The 14,548-nt window shown below is 36.9% G+C and overlaps 1 protein-coding gene across 1 annotated transcript in view; it reads right to left on the bottom strand.

Moving 5' to 3' along the window:
- MYO3B (myosin IIIB) overlaps positions 1 to 14,548 on the bottom strand; it is a gene marked incomplete at its 3' end in the record, with an annotated part of 198,739 nt that overhangs the window by 40,517 nt on the left and 143,674 nt on the right. The window contains 3 exon segments of the mRNA XM_082001656.1: positions 1,109 to 1,262; positions 2,127 to 2,190; positions 10,066 to 10,186. Coding sequence (XP_081857782.1) covers positions 1,109 to 1,262; positions 2,127 to 2,190; positions 10,066 to 10,186 — 339 coding nt within the window.

Here is a 14,548-nt window from a genome sequence, read left to right as displayed (position 1 = left end):
ATGGACAGGATGCATGACGAGAGAATAATGGATTTCTCAACCTGCTGTGTTTACATACGATTCCGTTTTTAGAATGGAAAGCACATTATGCCTGTGTAGAAGACTAAAACTATTGAATTCACATTATCTCCTGTAGCAGAAGGATCGCCCTATAAATACCTATCTTACCTTTACATTGTAAATTGTTTAACTGAACTCTGTAAAGTTTAAACACATAAATTGCAGGACTAGGGCTCAAGTATTCAGATAAGTATATGATTATATTATCATATTATCTTATTTACAAGATTAAAGGTGTCCCATTAAACATATAAACAGAAATGTTAATGTATGGCACAGAATTATAAACAATTATTTTTCAGTAATAACCTGGAAATTAATCTATTATCATTTATATTTTGGCTCTAGTTAACAGATATCCCATTACCAACCTACTTAATCTTAAGCTGTGGAAGGTATTCTGTGATCCAGTATTGAAGTCTGTATTCATGGATTTGCAAGGACACAATGACTACAATAACAGAGAAAAGCATTCTGATAGGTAATGATTCCCTGGAATATTCAAAGATAAACCAGTTAAAACTCAACAAATGTCATAATGTTTTACTTCAAGTTTTTAAACTGTTACTGACCATGGCAAAAATAATGTATCAGCAAATAAAATAAAAAAACACATTGCATAGATCATAGAATTATTGTAGGCTTTCCCATGTTCCTGACTGAATCTTTGTGCGTGTGAACAAACACATTGTCTTTCATTCTGCCAAACATGAGAGACTTCATTACTGTCTTCCACTTTTGAGGCTGGAAGGCAAAGGAAAGCTGAAGGTCTCAAAAGTCAATTTGATTTCTAGATTAACCACCACATTTTTAGTAGAAACCATATTTTAAAAATCTTTATACTTCTGCCATTGTAATTCAGGTACTTAAGGGATTTTTTATATTTCCAGGTTGAAAATGTGTACAAGAAAGTTGGTTCCTTTATGTTTCCTGCCTTCCAAGGGATTGTTAAAAGACCTCATCAATATATAAAGCGAGTTACATGCTGACAACATGTAGCTTATAAATAGTAAACAAAAGATCTCTGTTACTTTATGAGATTTCTTACCTCCTCTTTCATGGGATCTCAAGGGACTTGACAACTGATGGTCTGCAACTGACTGGGACTGGCTAATTGATTGTGGATCATTCACTTCGAACGAATGTTTTTGAATAAGGGGCAAAGCAGAAATTTCATCCAAATTCTTCTGGAAAAAAGAATGCTGGCTTAGGCACATAAGAAATGTATTGATTCCACTCTGTCATGATAACTTATAGTTGTGATCTCACAGAGGGCAACTTCTTATTTTCTACAACTCTGTGAAACATCTAATGCTAGATTTAAGTTCTGCAAGCTTTTTGTGGCTTTCAGCAACACCAACTTAGCATCCATGTCACTAACATTTGTTTACTTTTTCCATTTAACTTATCCCCTTTCCTCATGCAGTTAAATCATAGCATGCACTGTATGCTGATTTGCTCTCATAGTTAATTTGTATCTTTAGAAAAAAGCTATAGGAAGGTATTAATCTGCTTAACATTTCTAAGTACATCATCCAAGGGATTTTGTTTTTTTAATCTTACATATGCTCAGCAGAGTTACTGGCAAAAACTGTACATTTTCTCCATTTCATCCTTTCAACATCAAATGGTAAGCAGCAAAAATTGGATCAGACTTCAAAGACTATGCTGTGCTCCAAGTCACAGAGCGACTCCTCCATTTCACATATTGAATTCGAGCAGGATATCAAAGTGCTACCAAAGAACCTCAGGTCCTTACTAAAAAAGAGTCTCTAACATCTGTAGAAAGTGAAGTGCACAGACAAATCACCTCAGGGAGCAGCTAGCATTTATTCTCAGCAGCAAATTTCCAGCCTTTTGATTCTCTTATTCACTGTACCTCCCTGTCTTTCTACAGAACTAAAGTTCTTAGCAAGCAGGCTTTTGTCTCAAAGACTTCAAAACATCACTAACGGTTTCATGTTCAGATGGCTATGCCAAGCAGCCATGAACACATTGCAGAACTGTGGACTCAGGAATTTGAAGTTATAATGTGATGTTATTTTAGAATATAAACTTAGTAATACCTTTTTTGTTTGTTTGTCAAGAAAATCAGGCACCACAGGAGAAGGCTGGTTACTGGTTTGCTGCCTAAAAGCAAAGGAAAATAAAATATTTAGTTTAAATATTGTAATTTCTTCATTCTTATGAAGGGTTTACTGGCATACACATTTTTTTCCCTTTCCCCCCTCCTCCCCCAATTTCTAAATATGCACATACAATCAATTCAGAGAAAACAGACCAGTCCTATTTCCTCTTATAAGGAAGTGCATGTTATTAAACACAGTAACAGGCTATGAGCAATGAATTTGTCATTAAAAATTTGTGGATATGTGCATATGTGTAAAATGAGTTTATGAGAATTCTCTGAAATGGAAGTAATGTATTAAAATTAATTTGACAAGATTTTACACTAAACTTTTTTTTCCAGGGCTGTGAAAATCTGTTTTCACAGAATTCAAACTTAGACCCTCAAAATGTGATGGATGAGGAAGAAATGAAATACATGGCTTTGTGTTCTCCTAAAGCCATTTGGGTTAAGCCCAGAGCAAGAAGTAAGTGTTCTTAGATTCTTTGTCTATATCTATTATTATTTTACCATTACATTATGTCACCATAAAAATACTAAAGGCCAATTCCTGCTCTCATTAATGCTAATTAAAGTATCATAAAAATCTTCTGCAGGCCCTGATCCTTGTTGTCAGGCCTTTGAAGCCAGTGGATCTCTTCAATAGTAAAGTCCACCCAGACAGAACTTGCTCCAGAATCTTTAGCTATGCAAAACCAAAAAAAGATGCTCCCAATTTCATTTGATGGATAAAAAACCTGAGGTTCACAGATATTAACTGATATGCTCATCATCCTGAAACTAGGATTAAGAGCAAGATTTTCTGATTGTCAAAACATGCCTCAGCCATTGCATCATTACTCTGCAACCCCCTCACAACTTTTCTGAAAATACAATTAATGTCAGTTGTATGTCTACTTATAAACATCTGAAATATATGTTTCAGCCATAACTTTGCTTTAGATATATAACATAGCTTTTTTCATCGACATGGAAAAGCTTTACAAGGTACTAAGTAGCTCTTTCAGTTTTACACAGTTATTACAACTGAATACATTTCAGCCCTTTTGGCCACAATGGGAAGGGGGAATGTAAAGAGCAAAAATTGCTTTACTGATTAAAAAATACAACTTATACTATCTCAAATTTCATTTTTTGTCAATACCTATGTTTCAGTCGGCAATGCTAGTTATAAATTACTCATGTAACAATAGAACAACGTTGTACTTTAAAAATATGTCTGACCACATGTGCCTTTTACCTTTCAAAATGCACCTTTAAAATGTACACTTTAAAAACACTTAATTGGTTGAATAAAATAGCACTACTGAAGGACTTGAAAAATTTTAGACTATTATGTATTGAATTTAGTAGCTGTATATCACCATGGATATATATTAGAGAACACATTTATTCTGTGACATCCACAGGGACTACTGAAATATTTCAAGCCCTATTTGCAATAGCATTTAGGCTTTTAGGCTAATTAAGTTTGTCTGAATGTGTTACCCCAGCTCAAAAGCATTGGCTTGAATTGTTGCAAACTAATCACAACAACGATGGCATCACTGTTGTCGATAAGTTACCTCAGGGTGTGGGAACAAAATGAAGCGTTCATGAACATGGTAAACATTCAGCTTTCCTGTAATGTTGCAATTTCATGAATGAAGTTGGATTTGCTTGTCAGGTTTGGGGAATTTAAATTCCCCTTTACTCTCTGACACTAAGAAAGAAAAGGAAAACATTCTGCCTAAACTGTAATTTGAATTTAAACTGGTGTTTTCCTTGGAGGAAATGAAGGGATGCATGTTAAAAATGCATTCTCATTTTGTACTGGCACACTTCTTGTACAGAGAAGTATACAATATGTCTAGGACTATATTTGACATTGCATTTGTGCATGTACCATATTACAGGTAAAGTTCTTTATTACTATTTATCTGGTATATATATTACTTAGATAACCATTTATTTAGTGGGGTTAGATGACTTGCCACTTTTCCCAAAAATTACTCAAGCATTTGTTGAGATGATTCATTCTCACAATCCCCAATACTGCAGAAAATAAACCCAATATGAGCTAAAAATAATGAATAATTCTCGAATATCACTGTGGTGGATGTTAAAAGCAGTGCTGTTGGATCAGTATGTGGCAAATGGCCTATAATGCCAAAATGGACTGAATCATCATCTAAATTTAAATATTCAGGTTTTGGGGTGGTTTGGCTCTGGATCTAAATATGCAGCTTGAACTAATCTCTACCTTCTACAAAAAAAATCTAGACTTTAGTATGGTTTTGCCAGTACTTCAACTTTTCCAGGGCTAGAACATTGTCTAAATGTTTAAAGCATGAAAGTAAAGTTCAGCAGCTTGCCTTCTGTATAGCTTAAGCTAGCAAAAATCAGCCTCTGGAATTCTGAAGCCCTTAGACCCCAACTGTCTTTCAGGATCCCAGTGATGCCATATTTCTAACTAGAACAATCCTAAGTTGGGTGGTATTTGGCACAAGATACCCCACCCTTCCACAGAATTTACTGTTGCTGATATGAGTATGTATTTCATGATTTCTAGATTTTATTCACAAGCTTTTTGTTGAATTTTTCTCCCTCCATCCTGTTGAGATGGAGGAGTGGCAGAGCAGATTGGTGGTCACCTGGCAGCCAGCCAAAGTCAACCCACCGCAATGTCAAACTGGCACAGAACACTTCTGAAAACATGGCATCAACTGTAGGTGCTCAGCACCTCAAGATCAGTCTCTGAGCTATTCTGAAAGTTTGGCTAGTATGCAGTATGAAAAATGCAATAGCAACAGGAAGGCAGCACAACAGTAGTACTGTAAAGTACTGTAAAATGAGCTGAGCAGTAATTAGAAGCTCACATGACAGGAGAATCAGGGCCCAATAGGTTCCACTGCATGCCACAGGAATTGCAGACCTCCCATTTCCATCGCAAGCAATAACCTTAATGTTTGCTATGATTACAAATAGGAAACTGAAGTAATTAAAGGAAAGCAGAATGTCTTTACAACAGCTTTTACTCTGGAAAGAAATGAAAATTCATATTCAAAAGATGACTTATAGAAGAAATGACAGTGTGGTCTTGACAAAAACTGAAATTATCCAAAGAGGAAATTATGGATCAATAGGAGAAAGGTGTAAGCAGTAAATCACCAGGACCTGATGGCATTCATCTGGAGGCTCTGGGGTCTGATAGTGATGAGAAAATGTTACGATGCACATGTGAGGTAGCATGTATCCTCATTGCTACTACCCAATGTAAACTTTCGAGTAGGGTGCCATTACTGACTGACATTCATTTTGTGGTTCATTACAGTCCATGTACTTCTGTTTCTAATTCTAATCCTCTTAAACCCTTGTAACCATCACTCACTTAGTACTGATACAAATTTAGTAATCAGATTCTGCTTCGTCAAGCCATTAATAAGTAGAAATAGACACATTTGTGGAATTTGACTTTCAGATGCGTACTTCCTGTAGAACAGAGAAACGCTGATAATTATTCTTTGCCTATAAGTTTCCAAACACCTAAGTTTGTATGCCTGTGTAGTTTTGTTCAGGCTTTATTATCCAGTCTTGATTACCTAAGTCTCATGTGAATGTCAAGAGTTTTACTAAAATGAACAGTTTCTGAGAACGTACGCTGACCGAAGCGTGAACATGATACCAACTAGCTAAAGAGAGAAAGACATAAGGAGAAAAATCAGAATGAATTTGACACAAGAGTGTAAACTGCTGTTGATGTCAGGTATCTTCTAACACGCATCCTTAACAGTGAGAAAGGGATACTCACTGATACGCAGTTATAGTTACAGCCGTAACTCATGTGTAACGAAGTCACTATGTGGAAACAAAGTTTTCTGCTATAGTACATAGTATAAGGCCACTGATCATGCACATATAGCTAACTTAGATTGTGCTATTTAGCAGTCACTGAGCTACATACAGTTCAGTGAGCTACAGGAAAAAAAGAACAATATAGGAAGTATTTTCTAGGGTAAGTATCAGATCATTATTATTTAACACAATTTTCATGTGGGAGGGAAATGGATAAGAAGATGGTGGAACACGCAGGTTACAGATGCTTTGGCGAGATTCTAACGGGATTTAAAGATACCTGAGGATGACAGCTAAATAAGAACATGAACAACGTAGCATAGATTAAGGCCTTTAGTCACTGATTATCCTCCTAAGAACAAGGACATTTATGAAATACATATTCACTAGAGATTTGTCAAACAAGTTAAAAATCACAGGACGTTTTATAAATTGCTTCTCCCCTCTCCACAGATTATTCCTAATTAGCTCAAGAGACCCCTAATACTAACTTGAAATTGTAGCTATGCTATTGCAAAACACAGCGTCTTTGATTTCACGTGATGACCAATTGTAAAATGGAGGCAGGCATGAGGCGAGGCTGGTGTCTGCGCTGGCCTTGTGAGAGGGGAAACCCTGTAACACTCCTCCCTCCTCTGCCGCCTGTTCAGCCCTATGCAGAAGGGTAAATCTGCTGCTCAGCAGGGCTGTAAAAAGGGCTCTGAAAGTTTTTAATTTTCCTCATTTGAATTTAGTCTTGACCATGTTTGGCTCTCTAAAATAACTCTGCCCTTTTAAAGTTTTCAATGAGCTCCTTTGGGAAAGGGTTCGATTGTGGTTCAGCTCCTTCACGCCACGCAGGTCTGCAGGTTCCTCTCAGTAGCTGATGTCAAGAAAAGGCTTGGCAAGTGTCATGTACACACATTGGATTTTGTGGGGAATTCAGATTTAATGTCAGTCTCCCAGGTGTACAATTAATCCCATGACCCTTTTTCAGTAGAAGGAGTCACAGGCAACTCCACAGCTTTGTGGAACTGAATGAAAAATATTTTTTCAAGACGACAAACCTACCTCCCTGCTAAAGTTTACATTACTTTGCTATACCTATTTCTATTCCTATCAGAGATATTTGCCAATTCTCAATGTGTCTTTTGTTACTTGTGACTTCAGATTCATACAGGAAAGATTTCTGCATTTGAACACAGTTAATATGGGTTTTCAAGTCAAGCATATAAATGCAGGAAACACTTAACATGCAATGTTAAATGAACTAATGTGTGCATTTAATTTGCATTCTATGTCATTTATTAGCTTGAGTTTGTTTATGTCCTGCATTCACTGACTGAAAAGTGTGAACTAGGTGTAGAGATTCAATTTCCTTGAAAGGATTAATTTTTTTTAAAGTGCCCATTTCTTCTGAACACTTTGAAATTCATTCATTAGTAAAACTGAGTGCTTTATATTTATTCCAATACTGTAACTTCTTTTTTTAACAGATCTTTGAAAAAGCAGCAGGTTGTCATATATTTAAATGTATAGTTATATTCTTGTGCATACAACAGAACAGAACTGTATATGATTTTGCTTTCTGATCCTGAGTACCTTTAAGCTCATTTTTAATTTTCCAAAACTACCAGTTAGAAAAAAAAAAAGAAACAAAAATAAAAGAAATTAAATTAAAGGAAATGAAGATAAAACAATATTTTATTATTCTGTAATTTAGTTCCATGGTACGTGAAGCCACAGTAAGGCTGTCTTCTCTAGGGACAGATTACCAGCTACTGTGTTAAACATCTGCACTATTATTCAGCAGCCTTCCTGTTTCCGACAAGTTTCCTGTATGACTGAACAGCCATATGCTTAAAACACAACAGCCAAGTAACAGCTACACATAGAAGTGAGGCTTGATTTATGGGAAGTAAGTTATCAGGTTTAGTTGTAAGATTCTGAATATCACCTGTGAAATGCTTAACATTTTCAAGTCTCACTGAAGTCACTAGAACCTGAGGCCATTGCTGAGAAATTTACAGGATTAGGCAAATAATCTGCAATATTTGTTGGGGTTAAACTTGAGAACTGTCAGCAGTAATGGCAGTTTAGCAACTCCAGGCAAAAGAAGGTATGAATTTATTTATCTGTGTGATTGTGCACAGGTATCAAGACTGGGTGCAAGACCTGAATGGCCAATGTATTTTACATAGGCACCTTCAGGGCAGATATCTAAAGGCATTTAAGACATTGATTTCAGTGCAAGTTCGGTGACTGAATATCTTAAAGTTCTGTATATTTGTGCTTCATAGAGCCCAAATTCACGTCAACAGTTACTGAACCATAAAATATTCATGAGCCTCAAGGGATGTAGAATTAAGCAAGCTGTACCTAATCCAGAAAAATACATTTGTTTGGAGAGCAACAAGGAATTTGAGAAACGGTCCAATGCAAAAGAGGAAGAAAACCATTCCTGGCTAACTACACATAAAGATGAGGAAAAAAGTTTAAAGAGGCTGTGTGTCTCCAAATAAGTCCATATGAAAGCTCTAGATCACTAAAAAGAAAAAAAAAAAAATCTATTTACGTTGTAAGTAATTATAATTTGGGATACCAAAGAAAACTGATAATAGACAGTTTATTAGCTCTTGCTTTCAAACATCAGTGCAGGCTAGAGAACAAATGACCATGTGATCATCAATAGTTTTAAAGAGATCACAAGATAGACACCCCTTAAGTACTTAAGAGACAGAAAGAGCTGCATGCACATGAAAGGAATCATAAATTAGGAAACTCATTGCCCCAGTAAGCAGTGAGGCAACCCAAAGACAGAGCTATGACAGTAAATTGGAGTGGGCTCATTCTTTTCCCTGAAAATAATTACCGAAAACATTTATTTATTTATTTATTTATCTGCCTATTTATTTATTCCTTGTTCAATGGCCTGAATCTTTTTCTTGCTGAAAACAGCATACTGCAAGGAAGAGATTCTGGAGCACTATTAAGCTACAAGAATGCAGGTGGTTACATGTGAACAAAATCCTATAATAATGCACCAGAGCATGTAGCAGACATTATTCAGACAAAATTGTCCAAAGTTAGCATGGAAGTTAACATAACTTAATGTTATAAGCATACAGAGAGAAAGAAAAACCATTCTGGAGAAGGTAACTTATTTAAAAAAAAAGCCTTCTCCATTAAGAATTCAGTAACAGCACCTAGTTACAGTCAAGCAAGTCATTCATTTCCTCAGAGAGCTCTTAAGAGGTGCAACAGAACCTGTATTTATACGCTATATAGGAAGCATATAAAGTAACAGAGATAAGAACTGGAAGAAGCACTGAGATGTCCTCATGCCCACGCCACAGCAGGAGAGATCTCATAACTCTTAGTCACTGAAACTTGCTGATCAAATGTATTAATCCAGCAAACGCAGCTACCTCTCCTAGAACACTGTTGGAGAGAGAGATTCTGACAACAGCTGAGTATATATAACAGATCCTTCTTGCCTCTTATACCCAAGGAATTGTTAAGGGGACATTGGTCTGGAGTGACTCCATTGGTAAGGAAGGTTAAAACAACCTTTGTCTACAAAGAGAAGGGCACCACTATTATGGCTTAGAGTATTCCTAGGCTTTCTGTTGGCGACTTGTCCGTCTGCTTCTTATGGCTCTTTTCCCTATCTCATTGTTGGTCTGCACGGAGCTTTACAGACACAGAAGGGTAACTTTCTACTCTTGAGAATTTAATAACATGCACTGCAGTCAATTCTGAAATGCTGAGCACTTGCAATCCTGTCCGCTATCTACAGTATTCTGGGTACTTCTGAGAAGTGCACAGAAACAGGACAGCAACCCAGGACAAACAGCACTGCAAATAAATCTAATTCCGCTAACTGGGAGAACATCGAGATGACTAAGCTGGCAGGGGGACTGGCCAACCTACAGGTGCTCATCCTCAGAAAATGGCAGATTCCCTAAGAGCTGGCTGAATCATGATGACACGCCTGCTCCTTTCAGATGTCATTGTGTGGAAAATGATTTGTTAGGTAATAGACAGCAAAGGATTCAACTCACCAGTGCTCTTCACAGCCAAAATCAGAAGTAGAGCAGCTGCTCATAAGCTGAGGATCTGCTACACAGCCAGTGCTGTTTTTCAATCTTGTGTAGTTTTTACGAACAATATATCCCCTGAAAGCTAAAAAAAGTTACGAATCAGAGAAAAATTCTGCAGAGCCTGAAACGCAGACTGGCATCTGGCTCTGCAGTGCAGAGCTGAATGCCCTCAACTTTTGCTAAACCAGTGGACAGGAAGAACACTTAGCACCTCACAGGGGTGGCTCTGATGTTTGCAATGTTAACAACAGCTGGAAATTATACAGGTCTTACATTCATTGTTATAGTGACCACTTAGTACAGCCCAGGCAAGGAAAACAGGCCTCGAAATGAGAACATGTCTAATTTAAGTAGGAATCTAGCTGAGAATATATTAAATTACATAGCAGAAAATCACTCCCAAAACACCTTCTTTAATTACAACTCCCATGATTTGAGCTAGCCAGACTTTTACAGAATCAGAAGCTTTACCTGCTTTTATTGTGGGTAAGAGCCAGGGACAGATATATTAAATTAAAACTAGAAAAATTAATAATGTCTTCTCCTATTTTTCAATTAACTGAAACCATAATAAAACATTTAAAATATCTCTCATACAAATAATCAGGGAAAAAACCTACACATTGGAATTTATACCATTCAATAAGAAGAGCAGAACAAAACAATCACTAGAAATATTAAATGAAGTAGCAAGCATTCAGTGAAGTGAAATGGCAAAGAAAATGGCAAGGAACAACATTTTGAAGATATCTACATCCTTTATTTCCATGGACTGTCTCTGGATTTGGGTACCTAAATAACTTAATTACTTCTGTAGTTTTATCTGACAAGAGTTTGCTTGAATCCTTGACACCTGTGAGCAGTTAGTAATAAAGCTCCATCACAAACCACAGATAGTGATACATAATGCACTTAGGACAAAAGCCTAAAAAGTATTGCAACGTACACTTAAAACCACAAATGGTTAAATTTTATTTTTTGTAGGGTTTACTTCAAGCATTATTTTAAGTAGAAATTCCTTGATAAAAGGGGAGACATGGCTGAATAATGAAGAAAGCTTGTACAGTATCAATGCCATAGTTGAAGCATACAACAAGCAGCTGCTGAATAAGGCGGCTGAGGGTTGTGAGGGAAAGGAGCTGTTTATTAGTCTAGCAGGACTGCACCTTAAACAATGAGACATTATGTAAAAGAAAATTGGAGCTAAGATCAGGAAATATTATGATTTTGAAGGGAAAAAAAAAATCCCTGTCCAGGAAAAGCTGTTAAGCACCCTAAACATGTGCAAACGCAGGGTCAGTCGGGGGACTAATTACCCAAAGGAGGAGAAGAGCCCTCTCATTGGGGTTCCTAGAGTCCAGGGTTAAATAGTATCCTACACTGGGATGTAGGATAGGCACAGAAATGGGGTCTAGGGCAACCTCATGTGGGATCAGGGTCAAGATAACATTGTAGATTACAAAGGGAAATCAGGAAGTAGAATACATACAGAATACAGAATAAATTGAGAATAGAGAAGTTGATCAGAAGGTTAACAAGTTTTCCTTGTATCTCACACCTCTGTTTTTATGAAGACACTAGAAGTAGGCATTACCTACACAACAGAGAATAAAGACCCTGTAAGAATTTACAGTCCCACAATTATTACCAAATTATGAAATAATCAATTGATTTACCTTTTATTCCATTTAACTACTCTTATAAATTTAGCTCCCCATTCATGTTTTTTTTTGTGTAGTGAAAAAATGGTGGAGGAAACAAAATAGAGTTATTTTGATTGCATCTGCTCCTTCCCTTAGGAAAGGGCTGTAACTAATTCCTTCTTTTCTATTTTAATTCCTGTATAGTGTTAATGGTCTTCTTTTCAGCCACCTACCTCCACAAAAATATGTGATGTTGCACTAATTTGTGCAATATAAGAAAATTAAAACCATCTGAACAATTCAAGCTGTGGTATGCAATGCACCATAACAATCCAAGCATTTCAGTGCTACTGAGGTTTCCAGGGTAAGAAGCAGCAAAAATTGCCTTTTAATGAGAGGTTACTAAAATAAATAACCATTCACTTTACAGAAGGCATGACAGAAGCTGGACCTGCTGAGGTGTTTTACTGAATACAGAGCTTAGGTATTGTGAGGCTGAGGAACTTTCTGCCCTTAATAATCAGACTGGAAAAGTCTGCCTGTCTGGCAGAGAAGAGGCAAGCATTCACTTGCCCCATGTGATCAGGCTTCCAATCCTTAACTATCCCCTACTGACCAGACAAGGAGCCTACTCTGATATTGGCAGCAGAGACAGCTGGCCAGCAGCCACCTCTCTGCAGCTGAAACATGCCGAGTATCAGTCAGTCGATGGACTACTATAAAGCAGCACTGAAACAAATGAACTAATAAGATAAAATTCAGTTTTATCCTTAGTAATTTCTCAACTTTTAATAGTTCTTTGCATGTGTGTGTCTATAAAATAAACCCAAATACCTTCTGTGATTTTATTTTTTAAAATTATTTTTCTTTTTCCCAGAGCCTCTTATTAATGTCAGTATAACCATTTTGGTCTTTCCCTTATTCACTACACAAAACCTGCTATATCTGATTTAATAAACATAGTTTTTACCCTGTCTTTTGTTTTCATGCATATTTTCAATATCAACTCCTCTTCAACTTAACCTTTCCACAAGCTGGTTTCTAACATTCTTCTAGAATACCTTGAATCTGAGAGGTAAATGGCTGTATTTTTCCTACTTTCCCTTTGACTCATGGGATAACTGAAGTAGCAGGATAAACAAACTTCTCTCAAAAGCTTCATCGAGCATTAGTAGGACCGCATCTTTTCAACATTTATTAACTGGATCTATAATGTTTCAAAAGAAATGCATATGCAGAGAATCCTACTGGGGGAGTCTGAGAGGCTGGGAAGCTGCTCCATCACAGCAATTTGCATTACTGACTGGTGCTGGTTTTGACACTAAGCACTTGGCTCAAAGAGTGTGAAATTAGCAGACTCATGTTGCTACTGCTCCATGAACAATCACTGCATCATTGAAGAAGAATGATTACCAGCTGTCACCTCATTTTCACCTTATCCACTCTATATTCCAAACTTTCCAGCAACAGTATCTTTAACCCTGATTTTTACATAGCCAAAGATGACAGGATCTGAAAAGCAATGTAGGAACTGAACTTAATTTTAGCACTTCTATTAGTAACTTAGTGTTAAATGTTTTATGTGCCACAATTTAGAAAATGAATTTTTACTTCTTGGACTGATCAGTTCTCACACAAAGTAAGTTTTCTGTCAGCTCCAGCACCTAGCAAACCAAGAACATATTTACCTCAGGGAGTCTGAAATTTGGTGTCCTGCAGTTAAAAACCTGTATTTTAAGGTCTAAGTAACAAGGCATCTACATTACACAAAATGTTGCACAGTTCCAGATAGGAAAAGTCCAGGCATTTTTCCCTCCGATTCCCATAGGAAATATATAGTTACGGAGCAAATTGTGAAGCACAATGTAGAAAGATCAAAGCTAAACAATCACAGGTCTATACAAGAAGTATAAAAAAAGGAGATGAAGTAGTATTTTAAACAGCAGAAGGATTCGTTCTCAGTCGTAAAAAATCATGTTAAGCAGACATTTTCTACACAGACACATTTTTGATCTATAATATCACCTAAAATAGTATATAACAGCATCTCAGCAATGAAAGCTCATGCTTGCTGAAGAGAAGATATCATGACAGTTTGTAATCAGAAGTTGATTTGCTATGAACAGCGTATCACTTTCTTAATTTGCCTGGTTAAAAGAGCATTCAGCAGCTTAACTAACAACATCCGAGAGGATTCATGGAGCCCATGAATCTGATTCTTCACTCCATGCCAAATTTAATTCTAATGAACAGTAAAAAAGATGGAGAATGACATCCTTTGTTGAGTCCCATGAATACCTCCCCTCTTTCACCTCTCACTCTGGATGAATATTGAGTGATGCCTGTTTAAGAGCAAAAAACCCCAACCCTTGTCTTAAGTTCTCCAGCAGAAGCGTTACAAGAAAGCAGTACAAGCAGTAACTCTCAGTAACAAGCAGTGGCTATTAGGAAGGCTCACCAAGGCTGCCATCAGGACTGGTGTCGCTGATGCACATCACCACTTGGACGTACATTTTTAATCACCATGCACTACAGTCTCTGACCTTGAGACTTGGTCAAAGAAAGTGAAGATGATTGTGAAACTCTTTGTCAATATCAGCAAGTGAAAGGAATCGGTTTTCCAATGTATTGTTTGACAATTGTTGTTGTTCCCTCCTGATTTTAGCCAAGGGCATGAAACCCAGTAAGAATGGTCTCCTTTTCATCTCCTCAAAAACAGGAGAGAAAACCAAAAGGAAATGCAGATGTATTCACATCTCTGAGCTTAGCTAAGGATGAATTAAGGAGGAATATAGGACCTC

Source organism: Phaethon aethereus (genome assembly GCF_964289735.1).
Source record: "Phaethon aethereus genome assembly, chromosome: 6".
NCBI classification, from domain to species: Eukaryota; Metazoa; Chordata; class Aves; order Phaethontiformes; family Phaethontidae; genus Phaethon; species Phaethon aethereus.
Note: the sequence above shows the minus strand (reverse complement) of the source record. Positions and strands in the feature narration are given on the sequence as shown.